At 41.8% G+C, this 21,172-nt stretch overlaps 1 protein-coding gene across 5 annotated transcripts in view; it reads right to left on the reverse strand.

Annotated features, from left to right (window-relative positions):
- WWOX (WW domain containing oxidoreductase) overlaps nt 1-21,172 on the reverse strand; it is a 1,340,377-nt gene that overhangs the window by 1,247,219 nt on the left and 71,986 nt on the right. For all 5 annotated transcript variants that reach the window (XM_033942128.1, XM_033942126.1, XM_033942127.1 and 2 more), the window contains exon 5: nt 13,651-13,757. In XM_033942128.1, coding sequence (XP_033798019.1) covers nt 13,651-13,757 — 107 coding nt within the window. The remainder of the gene's footprint in view (nt 1-13,650; nt 13,758-21,172) is intronic.

The following is a 21,172-nucleotide window of genomic DNA, read 5'->3' on the forward strand; positions in this document are numbered from 1 at the left end:
CATATTTAGCTGATCACCTTTATCAGATAAGTTGATTTGTTCATCTATCTTTTATACGTTTCAGTTTTCACTGCACTGCACACAGCGTTTTCAGACACCAGGGGATGTTTTTTATGCCAATGAGGTTATCGCCCTGAACACCTTGAACCACGACTGTGGGGTGGGAAGGGTCAGGTTCTGAGGTTTTTTCCGCCTCTGAGTTTTCGTCCAGGCCTGTGCTCTTGCATTCACATATGTGATTTATTTTTGGACCTTCACTATCCATGTGATCAGAGAAAGTTATAATGCCGCTTTATAGGGCAATGGTCAGACCACACTTGGAATACTGTGTCCAACATTGGTCTCCCAACCTAAAGAAGGATCTAAAACTGCTGGAGAGGGTGCAGAGACGAGCAACGAAGCTAATAAATGGTATGGAAAACTTGGAATATGAGGAACGACTTAAGAAACTGGGACTGTTCTCCCTTGAGAAGAGGAGACTGCAAGGGGATATGATTGAGACTTTCAAAATATTGAAAGGCATCGACAAAATAGAGCAGGGAAAAAAATTATTTACAATGTCCAAAGTGACACGGACAAGAGGACATGGACTGAAGCTAAGGGGGGACAAGTCCAGGACAAATGTCAGGAAGTTCTGCTTCACGCAGTGAGTGGTGGACACCTGGAATGCTCTCCCTGAGGAGAGCACTCACGCAGTGAGTGGTGGAATCCACCGTTCTAGGATTCAAAAGCAAATTAGATGCACATCTCCTTACGAGAGGCATAGAGGGATATGGGTGACTAAAACTACATCAGGTGTACATCTGATTGGGCCTCCGCGTGTGCGGATCACCGGACTCTAAGGACCGTAGGTCTGATCCGGAGATGGCAGTTCTTATGTTCTTATTAATATTTAGAAGACAGTTATAAAAAGGGAAAATATTTGTCATAGCATAGGAGAAAAAAATATCAGTATGTAAAAGAGAATCATTCATCAAAGATTGTCCATTAATACTCTTTATCTATCCACAAACTTTTCTATTCCCTTACAAGTGTCCTCAGACTTAAATGTATGTACTCCTGCTTGATGCTCATGTAAGCCTGGGTCATATTTGATTCTCATTACATCTCATTACATACATTAAGCTTTTTTGCTTAAGAGTTTACTCAGGTTGAATTTCAAACACTAAGGGCTCCTTTTACGAAGGCGCGTTAGGGCCTTAACCCGCGGAATATCGCGCGCTAAAATGCTGCGCATGCTAGCCGCTATTGCCTCCTCTTGAGTAGGCGCGCGCTGATCTGGTGCGTGCACTAAAAATGCTAGCGCACTTCGTAAAAGGAGCCCTAAGCACAGGCCCTTCAATCCAGACTGCAAGGGCATCCAGCCATGGACTCTGCTTCAGAAATGTTCCCTCTCCCACAGAACTCAGGATTAACGGAGGAATCATCGTAGCTAGGGGCAGCCATAACAATTCAAGAGACCACCACTTGGGTTATGAACCGCAGGACTACCTTTGTGGGTTTTGTCAATTTATTTCCATTCGCATTAGTAACATGACTTTCATTTAGCTGTCTTATGAAAGGGATGCTGAAGAAGTTAGGAGCGCGAAGGGGTAAAACGCAGACCTCACGGACCTGACGGACCTCGCGGATCTAAACCCGCACATCCTTAAAAATCTGAGGTCCGTGCCGCTTGTAGTTAAGTTTCTGGCTCTGACAGACCTCGGTGACAATTTAGCGCTGACGGATCCGTCTCAGCATAGGGAGGGAAAAGTATTTAGGATCCGTCAGCGCTATAATGTCACCGAGGTCTGTCAGAGCTGATTTACTGGGGCTGCAGGAAACCAGTTTAAAGGATTCGTTTTAGAGCCCGCTCCAGCACTAGCACTAGTCTCTGGCTCTGACAGACCTCGGTGACATTGTAGCGCTGATGGATCCTCAGATTTTTAAGGACGTGCGGGTTTAGATCCGCGAGGTCCGTCAGGTCCGTGAGGTCCGCGTTTTACCCCGTCCCGTTAGGAGCTGCTACTGCAGCAAAGGGTAGCAGTGACCAAAGACAGAGAGTGTTTAATGAGAGATTTTAGCACCAGTACAGTAATAAATGTACCAGTTATAGCACTGACTCATGATGTCCCCAGCTAGCCCACCATACTAGTTGTACTCTGTCTAATTTATCCACTGTCATAACACAACTACTAAAGTTGTGTTTTAAGATATATACAGGAGAGAAAGTACCAAGGCCATCAAGATTGGGATGCTCAACATTCTTTATTAATGAACCCAATACGGGTTGTGTTTTGGCGTCAAATACTTCTTATTGACTACTGAAATCAAGCCATAGATGTTTTATTGCAACCAAGTGAGTCTGGAACCAAAACTTATTGAGTAGCACAGACTAAATAAGAGTGCAACTGCTCTAATTTGGCATCTTCCAGTTGGCGCCAAAATATGTAAAGTACATAATAGCTCTGTGATGGCCATGTTCATTAGTACATGGGAAGACAACTGCTCGTTCAGGATCATCATCTTCCCCATGTCTGGGTGAATGGCTGAATCCCAAGTACATTTACCGCCCTCTTTTACTAAGGTGCGCTAGCGTTTTTAGCATGTGCTGCATTGCCGCACGCGCTAACCCCGCGCTACGCGCCAAGAACTAACGCCAGCTCAATGGTGACATTAGCATCTAGCGCACGCTAAAAACGCTCACGCAGCTTAGTAAAAGGAGCCCTTAGTTTGCCAGAGCTGGTCCTCGGGCAACCAAGAGTTTTTAGCGTGTGCTGCATTGCCACACGTGCTAACCCCGCGCTATGCGCCAAGAACTAACGCCAGCTCAATGGTGGCATTAGCATCTAGCACACGCTAAAAACGCTCACGCAGCTTAGTAAAAGGAGCCCTTAGTTTGCCAGAGCTGGCCCTCGGGCAACCAAGACGTTGGTGCTTCTTTGCACCTTCAAGGATTTCCCCAGGGATTAATACTCATAGATTTCGAGAGTCACCAGTGAGAAATTTTGGCCCTTCCTTATAATATGCTCTGACCCCATCATAGTTCTTGCACAGTGATGCTTGAAAAGCAGTTCCTCAGGCATCATCTGAATGACTGAGCTTCTGAAACAATACCCAATATATTGTAGAAAAAATAACCTCTCAAAAACATTACTTGCTTGGATGACTGGTCTGAAAATATTTTGGCAGATAAAAGCTCTTAAGGTGAGCACTTTACCCAGGAAAAAAAGGTCTAAAAGAAATCCAAAGTAGTTGTTTTTTTTAAATCTGAAACTGTTGAATAATCTACATATTAACTGAGCAATCATACTTAACGCCGCAAGGCAAAGTGATTGTGATCATTTGGAACGCTAATGAGATTATGAAACATTTATCTATAGCTATCAATACTTTTTTTTAACAAGCAGCCAACATAGAATCAACAATTAGTTTGTTTAAAAACCCAAAAACAGAAAAGCAGCTTTGAATTTTTTTCAGATGGTTTACAATTTAATGGAAATTTTAAGCATCCTGTAATTAATCAACCAATTCTCTCCTGGCTACACATTCCAAGTAATTAAAGTTCAGTAATAACTTATTCTTTCTGCTCCAGCACCTGCATTTCATTTGTTTATTTTCCGAGAGTCATAAATCTGAGGGGCTGTCAAAGTGCCATAATATTAGCACAATAATCAAAGTTAATTAGTCCCTCTCAATAAACAACAACAAAGCCATTACAAGGGTGCACCGACGGTTGTACAAGCTCCCCAGTAAATAGATACTATTGCATTCTGAACAATTAGTGTGAATGACGGCTAAGAGCTGAAACAGATACCGCATTTCAAAGTAATTTCAGCCACTAAAGATACCTTATGTCTGGCCGAGAACCCTATTCACAACTGATTTCTATCACGGACAACGTACAGAAAAGCAAGCCTTTACTACAATTTCAAGTGATGTGATATCTTTTCACATTAATATAGTCCAACTAATTCAACTCGTTGCTCTGAGCATTTGCAACGTTTCCAATTGGTTATCCAAGCGCTGGCAAAGAATAAAGATATAAAGTTTTTTTTTAAAGGTTGGATCCAATGCAATACTCATTCATTCAAAAATCTCCAACACAGTATCAGAATTTTCAAACACAGACCTCAGCGGTGATACCCAGGATTGCCAAAGTTTAAGTAACCCTTCGGGATTTATACTCCTCACTCTTCATCGGTCTCAAAATGTTATCAAGAGTTGCTTTTAGATCTTACTTCAAAAATATTTAAGCAATATATTAGTTCCAACTTATCTTTTAATTAATACATGTCGCTTGGGGGGACTTCTTCCAACATGGGGAGTGTGTGGTGCAGTGGTTAGAGCCACAGCCTCAGCACCTTGAGGTTGTGGGTTCAAATCCCACACTTCTCCTTGTGACCCTGGGCAAGTCACTTAATCCCCTCCCCCCATTGCCCCAAACATGGGGAGTGTGTGGTGCAGTGGTTAGAGCCAAAATCTCAGCACCTTGAGGTTGTGGGTTCAAATCCCACACTTCTCTTTGTGACCCTGGGCAAATCACTTAATCCCCTCCCCCCAATGCCCCAGGTACATTAGAGTGTGAGCCCACCAGGACAGGCAGTGAGAAATGCTTGAGCACTTGAATGTGAACCACTTAGGCTGTAAGTCCAATCCAGTCCTTACATTTATATACCGAATCATCCCCAGATGCTGGGCCTCAACTCGGTTTACATTATTGTTATAAAGCAAGGAACAACAGGACAGAAAAGGAGTCCAAGTTTATTGGCACTCATAATACTAATTTAGTGTAATTATATGCTCATCTAAGGCCTGATGAAAGAGAAGAGTTTTCAGGGATTTCCTAAAAAGATGGAGAGGTAACAGATCTGATTTCATAAGAAAGTGTATTCCAAATAGACGCAAAAAGAACGAGAAATATATCCCATGGCCTCAACACCTCTGACAGAAGGAAATGAGAGTTTCAGTGTTTGAGATCATCTTGATCCTGTAGGTCGTAGAGAATTAAATGAAACACCATCCAACGGTGTAAAAATATCATGTAAAATTTTAAAGGGGAGGGGGGTTAGGGTGTTTTAGGTCTCTGTGAAGGATTAACACGGATGTCCTTGAGTTATCAACTGTTTTATTTTGTATTGCTGTTGCAGTGGGTGTGTGATTGTGTATTCCCTGAAAATTTCAATAAAAATTTAAATACAAAAAAAAAATTATACTAGCGCATTTGAATCAAATTCTAAAATGAACTGGCAACCAGTGAAGTGCTCTCAACAAAAGCGAGACGTGTTCAAACTTTCTTTTTCAAAAATCAGTTTGGACGCCATATTTTGGACCATTTGCAATCTTTTTAAACTCCCTTTACTCAAACCAGTGTACAAAAAGTGACAGTAGTCCAACAGAAAAGAGGAGATTGAGAGGGGACATGATCGAAACATTCAAGATTATGAAGGGAATAGACTTAGTTGATAAAGACAAGTGGTTCACCCTCTCCAAGGTAGAGAGAACGAGAGGGCACTCTCTAAAGTTGAAAGGGGATAGATTCCGTACAAACGTAAGGAAGTTTTTCTTCACCCAGAGAGTGGTAGAAAACTGGAACGCTCTTCCGGAATTTGTTATAGGGGAAAACACCCTCCAGGGATTGGAGACAAGGTTGACATATTCCTGCTGAACCAGAACGAACGCAGGTAGGGCTGGTCTCGGTTAGGGTGCTGGTCTTTGACCAGAGGGCTGCCGTGTGAGCGGACTGCTGGGCACGATGACCAGCAGCAGCAATTCTTATGTTCTTATGTGCCAATATTATAGCCTGCACTAATGCAGCAAAGTGATGTATGTGGTATATAAATACTAAAACTAAATAAACATGTTTCGCCATCAGGCTTTCTCAAGGAAATTGCCCCCTTAATCTTATACATCGTTCTTTCAACTAATATATTGCTTAATAGTTTTGAAGTAAGATCTAAAATCAACCCCCTGTTTTACTAAGTTGCGCTAAGCGTTTTAGTGCGTGTTTAGCGCACGCTAAATCTACGCACACGCTAACCGCTAACACGTCCATAGACTAACATGCACACGTTAACGTTTAGCGCATAGTTAGCGTGCTCTAAAAAGCATAGCACACCTTAGTAAAAGGAGCCCCAAGTCTTGATAGCATTCTGAGACCAATAAAGAGTGGGGAGTATAAATCCCAAGGGGGTGGTTAACTTTGGTAATCCTGGGTGTCACCGCTGAGCTCTGTGTTTGAAAATTCTGATATTGTGTTGGAGATTTTTTTTTTTTTTTTTAATTTATTCAGAATTTTCTCAAAAACATTAGAAGAAGCAATACAGAACAACATAGTGATTTAACCATTTCCCCTTCCTTCCCAACAACCATGAAAGCCAACAAGTTGTACAGTAACTCTTCAGTACAAAGTGTTGGGCGATTTTTGAATGAAGAAGCTTCTAATTGGAACAAATGAAGAACATGGCCCTTGTAATGCCTCAACGTGGCAATAATGCAACTTCTCTCTGGAATCCTGCCAAGTACTTGTGAACTGGATTGGCCTCTGTCAGAGAGGGTGCTGTGTTTGGTGAATCTTTACTCTAACCCAATATGGCACATCCTATGTACTTATTTACAGAAATAGCCAAGTTAGTATGGTGTATGAAAATTGCAGTAGCATGTGGCACTTTTAGACTAACCAATTAACCGAGGATTGAGTTTGAGGCTCAAAGGCAACTTCATCAGATGCAAATTTGGCAAAATAAAATAGGGGAGAGGACAAACATACAAAAAAAAAAATTTTGAAAAATGTAGACAATACTATAAACAAATGGACAAACATGAAAAACGAAAGGTATTTGGGTACAAATACAATTTAAGATAGGAAAGAGGAACAATTAAGGGAAAAACAAAAGGGGTTGGGTTGCAAAAGATCAATAATAAGAGAAAAAAAGAGGAGAATTCTAAAAGCTTGATAGAAAAAACTAAGCTTAAGGCTTGAATGCTTCCTTAAATAGGTAGAAAAGTCAAAATACTATCCCAGTAGTGTGGCAAAAAGAAAATATTCTTGATATAACATATGCGGGATATCAGATGGACCTTAAGAGTTAAACTAACTCATCGGGTCTGTCACTTCTTCATTCATCCCTGCTCGATTTATACTTAATCTTCTGTTTCCTTACATAGTAGATAATAAATAATTTAAATAATTTAAATAACTTAGCTTTTTTAAAGTAATACTACTGCATAGTTCCCATGTGTTTCTCCAGCTTTGCAAAAATGCTCCCCTGTGCCAACGCGTTTCGTAACTCTTTGTCAAGGCTGGGGATACTTAATAAGACTACATCACAGTCTACTATGCTGCCGGCATCCAAAAGATCCTTAAATAGGTGACATTTGAGGCCTAGTAGCGCTTAACTCCAAAGTATATGAAGTTAATGGTGGAGAAGGATTTAGGTACTGCAAGGTACGATTCTCTAAAGCAGTGTATGTGCCGTGAGACGCCGGCAAGGAGAAGAGGCGCTGGCTGACTGCTTACAATATCTCTCACAGCAAGAAGCATGTCCTACAGGCTGTCAGCCGGCACCGACGACTCTCCTCCTCGCCGGTGCCTCTCCTTCTCTCCCCCACCGGCAAAGAGACAGGTTCAGGGTCCGGCCAGAGGGCCTCCGCGCATGCACGAACGTCGACGTGATGAAACGTCTGCGCATTTCCAGGTGCCTTCCGGCCATGACACTGGGTTTAGTGTGCTCCAGTGCCAAAAAGTTTGCGGGACACTGCTCTAAAGGACTTAGGTGCTCTAATGTAGGCCTTTAAAACCCTGGTCTACATTACAGGCTCTTACTTTTTAAGTTAGACGTGATTCGGAACCCTAGGGTTACTAGATTTCTGCCTCTTTCTGGTAATTTGCACTTTCCGCCAGGGTCTGATAGTGCTAGTTTTCGGAATATGCACTGAAGGGGGCTGACTTTGCTTACACATGTCTCGCGTGAGGATGGCTCCATGAGGTCGTGGGTGGATCTCCAGCTGGGTACAGGTGATTTTCTGGCATTTTACCAATTGCAGCATTACATATGCACCCTAGATGCTGCGGGTCTTGCTTCTGACATCAATGCTAGGATCGGGGGCTTTATCGCGCCTTACTTGGCTGATGGGTTTACCATTTCAGGATTGTATTAAAGATCTGCAACGTTTGCAGACCGGAAAGCGTTACATGCTCGCTGGTTACGGGATTTGGGCCTCCCTGCGGATTCATTGGATCTCGTCGCTCTGATTCGTCGTACAATTCCTAGCATCTCTGTGAGCACTGAGCTCCGTGTATGTCAATTTCGGGTTCTCCATCGAGACTATCTTACGCGCAGTCAACTCTAATTTGCAGGTTATGCTGAATCACCCCCCCCCCCCCCCTTTGTCAGAAATGTGCTTTACAGCCACATTCCTTCTTTCATGCTTTTTGGGGCTGTCCTAAAGTTAAGTCTTTTTGGAGACGGCTCTTACTGTATGTGGAAACTCTCTTTGCTCTTCCAGTGCCGCTGTGGGCGACAGGTTTTCTGCTAGATAATATGAAGCCTTTCAGCTTCCACAATGGGGTCACCATCAGTTTATTCAGAAGGTTGGGGCCCTGGGAAAGAGAGTGATCCTTGCGGCTTGGGTTGATCCTGCTCCACCATCTTATTGGGCTTGGCGGAACCGCTTACATGCACTTATGTTATTGGAACGTAGGGAGGCTCGTCTTAATGCTAAACGTAAACGACATTTTCTTACTGTTTGGGATCCTCATCTCCTCGAACTTGCAGTGCCATTTTGAATTCCCTTTAAATTGATGATATTGGGAGGCGCCGCGATGCGGTGCCGGAGATGGGGATATGCAGGTTTTCCCCTTCCCTATTTTGGTTTTCTTTCTTTTTTGTGGATGCTCTGTATTATTTGTTGTTTGTCTGCTGTCGCTTAATAAAAATGGTTTCAAATGAAGTTAGACGCAATTCTGTAATGGGTGCCTAAGTGTGACTGACAAGAGATAGGCGCCATTTACAAAATGTCCCCCTTAGAACAATCAGCTCTGACACTTCTGCCACCATATGGTAAGACTGATCAAAAAACCCAGAGGGAGAGGTGAATGTACTATGTTCAAATCAGATTTAAAATACTAGTCTGGAAATTCTTCATTACCCACTGCAAATATTATGGCAACTCATCTGAGCAAAAATCCAGCAGTTGATTTATAGTTTAAAGTGCATGACTGCACAGCATTAACTGTGCCATGTAATTATGTACTGCAGAGAAGTTTACACAGCTGACATAATGTAAGGCCCAAGTGCAGTTGAAAAGTCCATGTTGCTTTTCTCATGCATCAATGGGTCTGTATAATCTCAATAAGTCACTTAATTTGAGCTCACAGCAAGAGTAACTCGGGCACAGTATTTCTAATCTCTATGAGCTCTCTGGATGTATAATCTCTAGACCAGTGGCTTTTAACCCAGTCCCTCAGGATATACGCTGGTTTTTCTGGATATCTGTAATGAATATGTATGAGAGAGATTTGCATACCAAATAGGCAGTGCACGCAAATCTATCTTATGCATATTCATTGTAGATATTCTGACAGTCCGACTGGCTAGATATAACATAACATAAAAGCTTATGCCTATACCGCAACAACATAAAGTTCTATGCGGTTTACTAAAGAAATTCAAGTTCCAATCACTGATGAGGTTGGCTCTTAGGCATTGGTGGAATGGGGCATTATGACATCACTATCTCAGCTCTGGAATGTTGATGCCCCGTGGACTAGGTTAAGACACACTGCTCTCAGTACTTCCAATAATCAGTGGATATATTCTCCTCGGTGCAAAATCTCCATGAATTTCCAGGTCTCTGATTGGTTAAAATGCACAAAGGCCACTGATTGGTTAAAATGCTATGACCTAAGTATAGAATGTCAAAAAAACCCTAAGAAACAATAGGATGCCATAAATCACCTAGATACTGCTCCATGCCTACTTTGGTACTTAAATTTAGGCAAAATTCCAGTTAAACTTAGGTTCCTAACCTTTCAGCTGAAAAGTCACCTACAATTAAGTGCGCACAACAAAAGCCTCCTAAATGTACATGCATTACATTTTTGCAAAAGTTAAGGTGTGGCAAATGAAAAATCTAAGCAGTAAATGCAGGTGGTGTGCCCTAAATTGTGCTGCTTTACCAAAAAGGGCAGTCGCTTATCGCACAGGCAATATGTTACATACAGCGCCAGATAGTGCAGGAGAACCAATGCTGTCAGGCACTGCTGGCACTGTTATATGCAACTAGAAACTCTCTAAAGTGGAGGTGCAGATAGCTGAGCCGCTTCCCTAGACGATCAAGTCCTCCATATGATCTCTTTTAGAACTGAGCTTATCTCCCTATCACCTCCCTAATCAAGACCCACCCCAATCCCCTTCAGAACTGAATTATTTCCCTCCCTATCACCCCACTCCCAAATCAAGACCCACCCTCCAATCCCTTCCAACTCCTCTGACCCCTTGCCCCCCCCCATGAGAACCCTGTGATCCAGGGACTATCATTTTGGGCTAGTAAGCTAGGGGTTTCTAGAGATACTACCACAAGACTACCACTAGGGATCAGCAACAGCCATCTTGAACCCAGATCCAGATCAGGTGGGAGCACAACACAAATCAGATTAAAAAAACGAACTTGGGAATTTCTAGATTGCATGTGTTCTTTCATATATGGTGGAAGCCTCAAAAGTTGTTTCCATTTTGAAGAATTTTTGGCCTCTGCTATCTAGCCAATAGTTTCTTATAGAATTTCATCTAATTATTTATCAGTGAGGGAGAAATTTGGGGTTTATGTGATTTTTATATATATATATATATTTTTTTAATACCATATTTGCCGGTGTATAGGATGCAGCAGTGTATAAGAAACACCCCCTTTTTTATACACCTTTACAAATCACAGATCATCCTTAAACAAACTGAATTTCAGAGGTCATAACATTTCAGATATAAAAAGTCTTGAGATCTTTGTGGAACAGATAATATGAAGCCATTTCCCCATGCAGCAGAACCCCGCCGACCTATCCCCCTGCGCAGCATTTTTCCATCTCTCCCTCCCATCCCCTTCCCCCCCCCCCCCAGGGCAGCAGAACTCTGCTGAGCCTCCTATTGCGAGGCTGACATACCTCTGTTCCAAACAGCAGCGGCAGCGGCACTGAAGAGGCTACTTCGCGGCCTTCCCCACCGGGTCTTGGCTGGAAGAAGGTTCCAAAACAGCCTGCGTGCGATGACGTTGTCTTTTCATCCTAAGAACACTTCTAAGAGGCTGGTAGGCCTGCCCCAGTTGGGGGATGATGGGGGAGTCGCAGGTTTGTTTTGTGTTTTTTGCCGGTAGCTGCGATCGGGAGCAAGGCCATGCTTCTTTAGCTTCCAGCTGGCTTAGGGCTCTCTCTGACCAGGGGGCAATTGCACTAGTTGCACTCCCTTAATACTATGCCTGTCATATGTGTCAGCTGTAATCTGTTAGCATGACTTTTCTGTGTAGCATTCTGTAATAATTTGGCTTATTCAATTTTCTCGATAGTGGAGGGAAATTTGTGAAGAAGAGGGGAGACAGAGGTTTTGTTGATCCTTGCTCTGTAGTATTTGTGTTTATAAAATGACAATTGTGCAGAATATAGTTTCTTTTTATACTTTAATAAAATAAGTTCAATATAAAATCATAATTATTCGAGGCTTGTGCAGATGGGATCAAACGGTTTGCGGGGATGAGGCGGGGACCGAGCTTGCGGAAATGGGGACCAAGCTCACGTGGACGGGGCAGGGACCAAGCTTGCGGGGACGTAGTAGAGGCGGAGACAAATATTTTCCCCGTGTCATTCTCTAATACTAGCTACATGAATTCAAAACAATGGGGGTTTTAATGAGGTGGTTACATGGAAATCTTTGATTTGATTGGATATATGTGAGATCACTTGTGGCTATTACAACTGATGAATGAACTTGATTGGAAGATGGCTTGCTACTGTGGTGATCTGACTGGCTCACTTAATGAAAGTCTATATTTAAGTTCAGGAGCCATTTTGGTTGTTATATGCTGTGGATTAATCAGGTTATATGAAAAATGTGAAGATTTAATATCAAAGGTTCTTCTAAATTAAGTTTTGGATATTGATTTATTTTGAAAGTTTGATGTGCATAAATTGGAATTTGTCACATATTTACAGAGTACCATCACCCTGAAGCTGAGCAGAGCTTGAAATGTGATTGTGTTGGCGTAGAAGTTATTAACATAGAGAAGTAAATGCAACAGTCTCTGTTTTTGGGCAAACAGAATGCTAGGAATGATTAAGAAGGGGATCACAAACAGATCTTAAAAGATTATCATGCCGTTATACCAGGCCATGGTACACCCCCACCTGGAATACTGCATCCAACACTGGTCGCCGTACATGAAAAAGGACATAGTACTACTCAAAAGGGTCCAGAAAAGAGCGACAAAAATGGTTAAGGGACTGGGGGAGTTGCCGTACAACGAGAGGCTAGAGCAGGGGTGGGCAACTCCAGTCCTCAAGGGCCGGAATCCAATCAGGTTTTCAGGATTTTCCCAATGAAAATGCATTGAAAACAGTACATGCAAATAGATCTCATGCATATTCATTGTGGAAATCCTGAAAACCTGATTGGATTCCGGCCCTCGAGGACCGGAGTTGCCCATGTCTGGGCTAGAGAAACTGGGCCTCTCCTCCCTTGAAAAGAGAAGACTGATAGGGGACATGATCGAAACAATCAAGATATTGAAGGGAATTGACTTAGTAGAGAAAGAGAGATTGTTCACCCTTTCCAAGGTGAAGAGAACAAGAGGGCACTCGCTAAAATTAGAAGGGCAAAGATTCTGTACAAATGTAAGGAAGTTCTTCTTCACCCACTTCCGGAGGCTGTTATAGGGAAAAGTACCCTTCAGGGATTCAAGACAATTGGATGGATAAGTTCTTACTGGAACAGAACATACGCAAGTCAAGCTAAACTCAAATAGGGCACTGGTCTTTGACCTAAGAGCCGTCAAGTGTGCGGACTGCTGGGCATGATGGACCACTGGTCTGACCCAGCAGCGGCAAATCTTATGTTCTTATTTAGGTTTTATGGCTAACTGGTCTATTTAAAATTACAATATTGGACCAATGATTACTTGAATTGAGTTAAAATGATAACTTATTGATCTGCAACCAATGGTCCATTTGAATACCTCTGGGTACATCCATGTTTTGAGATGAACTCAATAACATTCTAATCATCTGAAATGTTTTTGTTGAAGATTAGCTTTAGTAAAATGGTATAAAACAGATTCTTTTATGTCATTTTTGAAGGTGTCCTGTTATTTAATTGCCTCCATACTTTATATAAGTTCAAAAGGAAATATTAGACCACTAAATTTTTAAAAAACTAAGCTCTCATCATAGTCATACAGAATCATTTCACTATGTCCTTTCATTCTATTTGAAAAATAATTTTCAGCAACATAAATTTAATAAGAGCATACAAGCATTTTCTGTTTTAACATAATTTCCCACATACTGTCTATGCTGTAATGGTTGATCTACACCATTATAAAACATACCTCTGCATGCCCTCATTACTTTCCAAATAGCAACAAGAAAAGTACGAGTTGAACTGTAATATTTTTAAGTTCCCTTACCCACTCTTCCAAAATTTTTCCTGTGGCTTCATTAGCTCGTGCAATATTCCTGCAGGCCAGAACAACATGTGCACCATGCAACGCCAAAGACCTTGCTGTTTCAAATCCTATAATCATATAAAAAGAGAGAAAAAGAAAAGTCATTTTCTAGCACATGGTCCCAAGCAATAAGAGCCACATGTTTGAGACAAACGGTACCTTATAGACTAAAAGAATTAATCGAGGCATGAGCTTTCGATAGCCAGAGTTCATGGCATCAAATGCATGAAGTGGCATTCAGGATAAGGGTACGTGTAAGGAAGATGCACCAGCAGAGAAAGATTATTGGAAAATGCAGGGTAGAGTGCGGAAAAGAAGAGAAAATGACTGCATTGGTTTTTATTTGTTTGGTTTTTAGTTCAATCTTTATTAAGTTTTAACATCTTACAGAATAAACAAATAAACATAATCGTATGTATACTTACAATAAGAAATTCTTAACGCTAACACATCAATATCTTATCCACCCATCCCTCCCTTATCCAATCCCCCATCATACCTCCCTTCCATTTGTCTCATTGTTTTGTTAATTGACAGCAGCGGTACACGAGAGAGAGCAAAGACAGGATAGCTAAATCAATCCACAGTCTTTATATATAAGACCATAAGACTAGCCATACTGGGTCCGACTGATGGCCTATCTAGCCCAGTATCCTGCTTCCAACAATGGCCAATGCAGATCACAAGCACCTGGCAGAATCCCAAACAGGATTTCGTGCCACCAATCTCAGTGGCTTTCCCATATTCCACACTGCTCATTGTGACCCTGGGCAAGTCACTCAATCCTCCATTGACCCAGGTACATTAGATAAATTGTGAGCCCACCGGGACAGATAGGAAAAATGATTGTAAACTGCTTAGATAACCTAATAGGTGACATATAAACACCTAAATTAATTAAATTAAATTAAATCTATCTTAATAGCAGGTTATGGACTTTTTCTCCAGGAATTTGTCCAAACCTGTTTGAAACCCAGATATACAAACTGCTGGCTGTTACCACATTCTCTGGCAATGATTTCCAGAGCTTAACTATCCAATGAGTGAAAAAAATATTTTCTTCCATTTGCCCCCCTAGTCTTTGTACTTTTTGAAAGAGCAAACAATTGATTTAGATTTACCCATTCTACTCCACTCAGTAATTTTTAGACACTGATCATTCCCCTCCCCCAGAAATCTCTTCTCCAAGCTGAAGCCTTTTAAGCCTTTTCTCATTATGAAAGGAGCTTCATTCATTTAATCATTTTGGTAGTCTTCTTTGAATCTGTTCCAATTATGCTATGGTTATTTTAGAAGCTCGTGTCTTCTTTTGGATGTACAAAAACTGTTATTTAGATGTCCATATTGCATGGACATCCAAATCCCAATTTTACAATGGAAGATTAGGTACTTACCTTGCTAATCTTTTTTCTAGTAAATAGGCACTCATTCTAAAGAAGGGGATCAGATCAGAGAAGGTTATCATGCCGCTGTACCGGGCCATGGTGCGCCCTCACCTTGAGTACTACGTCCAACACTGGTAGCCATACATGACGAAGGGTCCAGAGAAGAGCGACTAAAATGGTTAAGGGGCTGGAGGAGTTGCCATACAGTGAGCGATTAGAGAAACTGGGCCTCTTCTCCCTTGAAAAGAGGAGACTGAGAGGGGACATGATCAAAACATTCAAAATACTGAAGGGAATAGACTTAGCAGATAAAAACAGATTGTTCACCCTCTCCAAGGTAGAGAGAACGAGAGGGCACTCTCTAAAGTTAAAAGGGGATAGATTCCGTACAAACGTAAGGAAGTTCTTCACCCAGAGAGTGGCAGAAAACTGGAACGCTCTTCCGGAGTCTGTTATAGGGGAAAACACCCTTCAGGGATTCAAGACAAAGTTGGACAAGTTCCTGCTAAACTGGAACGTACGCAGGTGAGGCTGGACTCATTTAGAGCACTGGTCCTTGACCTGGGGGCCGCTGCATGATCGGATTGCTGGTCACGATGGCCCACTGGTCTGACCCAGCAGCGGCAATTCTTATGTTCGTATGTGCTGATGAGAAGATATGCGGTGAGGCCCGAAGATGACGATGGCAGCGTTGCTTTTCTCGGTACATGCGCACATTTAAGCCTCTTTTCATGGTATATTCTGCGTATGTGTCAATCGCTATCACCAGCGACTCATCACATATAAATTTAGTGACCATTCTCGAAACTCTGCGAACCTCATTTTCATGTACGTTTTTTTTAAGAATGACTTCTTTTTTTTTTTTTTTTTTTTTAAAATTATTACAATAACAGCCGCAACAGTGATTGAGAACATTAGAGAATCTGTAACTATCTATATATATATAAAATCGGATGTATGTATGTATGTATGTGCCGCGATCACGCAAAAACGGCTTGCCCGATTTGACCGAAACTTGGTATGCAGATCCCTCACTACCTGGGGTGATATGTTCTGGGGGTCTCGCAGCCCACCTGCACACGAGGGCGGAGCTACAAACAGAACATCAGATTTCACCCATTCATGTCAATGGAAAAACAGTAAAAAGCTGCCATTCTCACAGTGCTTCAAAAACGGCTTGACCGATTTGAACGAAACTTGGTATGCAGATCTCTTACTACCTGGGGTGATATGTTCTGGGGGTCTCGCGGCCCACCTGCACACGTGGGCGGAGCTACAAACAGAAAATCAGATTTCACCCATTCATGTCAATGGAAAAAATGTAAAAAGCTGCCATTCTCACTGTAATTCAAAAACGGCTTGACCGATTTGAACGAAACTTGGTATGCAGATCCCTCACTACCTGGGGTGATATGTTCTGGGGGTCTCGTGGCCCACCTGCACACGTGGGCAGAACTACAAACAGAAAATCAGATTTCACCCATTCATGTCAATGGAAAAAATGTAAAAAGCTGCCATTCTCACTGTAATTCAAAAACGGCTTGACCGATTTGAACGAAACTTGGTATGCAGATCCCTCACTACCTGGGGTGATATGTTCTGGGGGTCTCGCGGCCCACAACTCTATGTTGCTTGCTCAAGGCTGGGTTCACCCAAGAATTTATATGTTCTTGCTCCAGGAGGTGAAACTAAAAATGTTGTTTATAATCATGTTTTGCGTTAGTTGTATTGTATTCATTTTGTCAAATATTTCACATTATAATTTGAATTTTGTACTTTTTATTAAGCTGTAAAAAAATAATTTCATTCACCACTATAAAGTATCTTTATTTGAATCCATTTACAGTGTTATTGCTATAATTAAATACCCGTGCAACGCCGGGGCATCAGCTAGTAAGATATAAAAGACGTTAGGCATTAACAGGGGCGGAACTACTAACTGAAAATCAGATTTCACCCATTCATGTCAATGACAAAACTGTAAAAAGCTGCCAACGCATAAACGGCTTGCCCGATTTGACCGAAACTTGGTATGCAGATCCCTCACTACCTGGGATGATATGTTCTGGGAGTATCGCGGCCCACATGCACACGTGGGCGGAGCTACAAACATAAAATCAGATTTCACCCATTCATGTCAATGGAAAAAATGTAAACAGCTGCCATTCTCACAGTAAATCAAATACGGCTTTACCGATTTGAACGAAACTTGGTATGCAGATCCCTCACTACCTGGGGTGATATGTTCTGGGGGTCTCGCGGCCCACCTGCACACGTGGGCGGAGCTACAAACATAAAATCAGATTTCACCCATTCATGTCAATGGAAAAAATGTAAAAAGCTGCCATTCTCACAGTAATTCCAACTACCTGGGGTGATATGTTTTGGGAGTCTCTCGGCCCACCTGCACACGTGGGCGGAGCTACAAACAGAACATCAGATTTCACCCATTCATGTCAATGGAAAAACAGTAAAAAGCTGCCATTCTCACAGTGCTTCAAAATCGGCTTGACCGATTTGAACGAAACTTGGTATGCAGATCTCTTACTACCTGGGGTGATATGTTCTGGGGGTCTCGCAGCCCACCTGCACACGTGGGTGGAGCTACAAACAGAAAATCAGATTTCACCCATTCATGTCAATGGAAAAAATGTACTCAGCTGCCATTCTCACAGTAAATAATAAACGGCTTGACCGATTTGATCGAAACTTGGTATGCAGATCCCTCACTACCTGGGGTGATATGTTCTGGGGGTCTCTTCACCCAAGAATTTATATGTTCTTGCTCCTGGAGGTGAAACTAAAAATGTTGTTTATAATCAAGTTTTGTGTTTGTTGTATTGTATTCATTTTGTCAAATATTTCACATTATAATTTGATTATTGTACTTTTTATAAAGCTGTAAAAATATAATTTCATTCACCACTATAAAGTATCTTTATTTGAATCCATTTACTGTGTTATTGCTATAATTAAATACCCGTGCAACGCCGGGTCATCAGCTAGTTCCTCTATAAGAAAAGCAATGACAAATACGCAAAGACAACTAATATGGCAGAGTTTTCATGAAGATCTACTGACCTAACAGTGCTCTAAAACCAAAAAAGATATACGAGTAAATAGTACCAGTGTCTGATGATTCTTTCACAGCTTGGCCGAGGATGTTCCAGCAGCATGATAGGACATATTTAACAAATCAGCTCCTTAACATCTCACTGGATTATTGTAATCTCATTCTCTCAGGCCTACCACTAACTTTCTTGAGTGCACTACAGGTTGCTCAAAATTCAGTAGTAAGGACTCTTTTTCGTTTGGAAAGGACTGAGCATGTAACAGAATATTACATAAAATTATACTGGCTGAAGTTGGAAGACCGTATATACTTTAGACTTCTTGTGATGGTTTATTTGTGTATGCATGGTTTGGCTCCTTCAAGTCTGATGTGTATTAGTCAGGCTTATGTCCCATTACCCAAGTTGCGCTCTGTCCATCATGGTGACTTGTTTGTGGATTAGGAATTGGTTATCGGATAGAAAACAGAGGGTAGGGTTAAATGGTCATTTTTCTCAATGGAGGAGAGTAAACAGTGGAGTGCCGCAGGGGTTTGTGCTGGGACCGATGCTATTTAACTTATTTATAAATGATCTGGAAATTGGAACGACGAGTGAAGTGATTAAATTTGCAGATGACACTAAGTTGTTAAAATGCATGCGGATTGCAAAAAACTGCAGGCGGACCTTAGGAAATTGGAAGATTGAGCGTCCAAATGGCTGAATAACAGTTACCGGATGCTAGGGTCCACCTTGGGGATTAGCGCCCAAGAAAAGGATCTGGGTGTCATCGTAGACAATACGATGAAATCTTCCACCTAATGTGTGGCGGTGGCCAAAAAAGCAAATAGGATGCTAGGAATTATTTAAAAAGGGATGGTTAACAAGACTAAGAATGTTATAATGCACCTGTATCGCTCCATGGTGCGACCTCATCTGGAGTATTGCGTTCAATTCTGGTCTCCTTATCTCAAGAAAGATATAGTGGCGCTAGAAAGGTTCAAAGAAGAGAGACCAAGATGGTAAAGGGGATGGAACTCCTCTCATATGAGGAAAAACTAAAACAGTTAAGGCTCTTCAGCTTGGAAAAGAGACGGCTGAGGGGAGATATGACTGAAATCTACAAAATCCTGAGTGGAGTAGAACGGGTACAAGTGGATCGATTTTTCACTCCATCAAAAATTACAAAGACTAGGGGACACTCAATGAAGTTACAGGGAAATACTTTTAAAACAAATTGGAGGAAATTTTTTTTCACTCAGAGAATAGTTAAACTCTGGAACATGTTGCCAGAGGATGTGGTAAGAGCGGATAGCGTAGCTGGTTTTAAGAAAGGTTTGGACAAGTTCCTGGAGGAAAAGTCCATAGTCTGTTATTGAAAAAGACATGGGGGAAGCCACTGCTTGCCCTGGATCGGTAGCATGGAATGTTGCTACTCTTTGGGATTCTAGAATCATGTTACTCTCTGGTATTCTGGAATCTTGCTATTCTTTGAGATTCTATATGGAATGTTGCTACTCTGGGTTTTGGCCAGGTACTAGTGACCTGGATTGGCCACCGTGAGAACAGGCTACTGGGCTTATTAATAATAATAATTTTATTTTTTATATACCGCCTAACCAAAAAAATGGCGGACCATTGGTCTGACCCAGTAAGGCTATTCTTATGTTTTCTTGCAGGGGCCCCCAGGAATAGAATTGATTATCTCTGTACATTCGAAAGCAGAGTAATTTTGATGTTTTTAAGAAGTTACTGAAAAGTTACCTATTCATGTTACTTGAAATAGGGGCATTAAGGCTTTTGTGATGGTGTAAGCGCTGGTCACTTATTTTTTTGTGTTTTCTATACGTATTTTATGTATATTTAATTGTGCGTGTTTATTCTGTGAGCCGCCTTGTGAAAGGCGAGTTGTAAACAGAATAAAACAAAAAAACATGGACAAATAATACTCCAAAATGCCTTTTAGAATTCGGGGGGGGGGGGGGGGGGGAGGGAGGGGGCAGTGTATTTCTGAAATGGTGAATTTTGCCATCCTACAGCAAATTTCCAGGCTGTACACTACATGAAAATTCACTTCTACATACAAGGCAATTCTACAACTTGGCACCACAATACCATGTGCTTAGTGCGAATTCTATAAGTGCAGTTTGGCACCAAGATTCTAAGACAGAATACAAGTGTGAAGTCGGCATTAGCATGTCAATGTGTAAGTGCACCCTCTTAGCCCTTGTCAGTAGCAGGCATAAGTTGGTGTGCTAGATGTGCCAAGTGATGCCCATACTTCATAGTATTTTATAAATTATGAACCTATACGAGGGACAGGTCCATGGCCCGCCCATGCTCTGCCCATGTGTATGGCCCTAGTGCACATAGGTGACCGCAAATTTCTTGGCAATTTTGTTGTCCTTTGGGGCATTAAGTGTGTTAGCAAGCACAATCACGTTAGCGCACACTAACTGCTAAGGATGTCCATAGGGATATAATGGTCATCCTTAGTGATCGGCGTGCACTAATGCAATTGCATGCGCTAACACGCTTAACGCCCTATGTTGAATCCGCCGCCCCCACCCCCAAGGGATGTCTCAATGTCACTTTATACAGCTGCCCTACAGTCTAGTCATCTGTAAGCCAACTATTTTCAGAATACAGCGAAGCAACTTCCAAATTCTCTGAAAAAATTTAATTTTTAATAAAATAAAAATTCAAAAAAAATACTACACATCTGGCAAAAAAAGAGAGATTGATTAACCAGTTTTGTCCGTATCTTTTTAAGGGTAGAAACTGTCTTCACAATGCCATCCCCCATCACAACAGAGAATCACAGTCCAACCTCCCCCCTCCTTTAGGTCTGGAAACAAAGAATGATTTGCTGCACTATGGACAGCACAACTTCATCCAATAATTCCTCTTTAGAAGACTCAGCCTATGTAGCTATATGTGTTCCTTAGTAAGGGGCACTTTGACTATGGGCTCCTTTTACAAAGGTGCGCTAGGGGCTTAACGCGTGGAATAGCGCGCTAGCCACTACCCCCTCCTTTTGAGCAGGCG

Source organism: Geotrypetes seraphini, chromosome 4, assembly GCF_902459505.1.
Source record: "Geotrypetes seraphini chromosome 4, aGeoSer1.1, whole genome shotgun sequence".
In the NCBI taxonomy this organism is placed as follows: domain Eukaryota; kingdom Metazoa; phylum Chordata; class Amphibia; order Gymnophiona; family Dermophiidae; genus Geotrypetes; species Geotrypetes seraphini.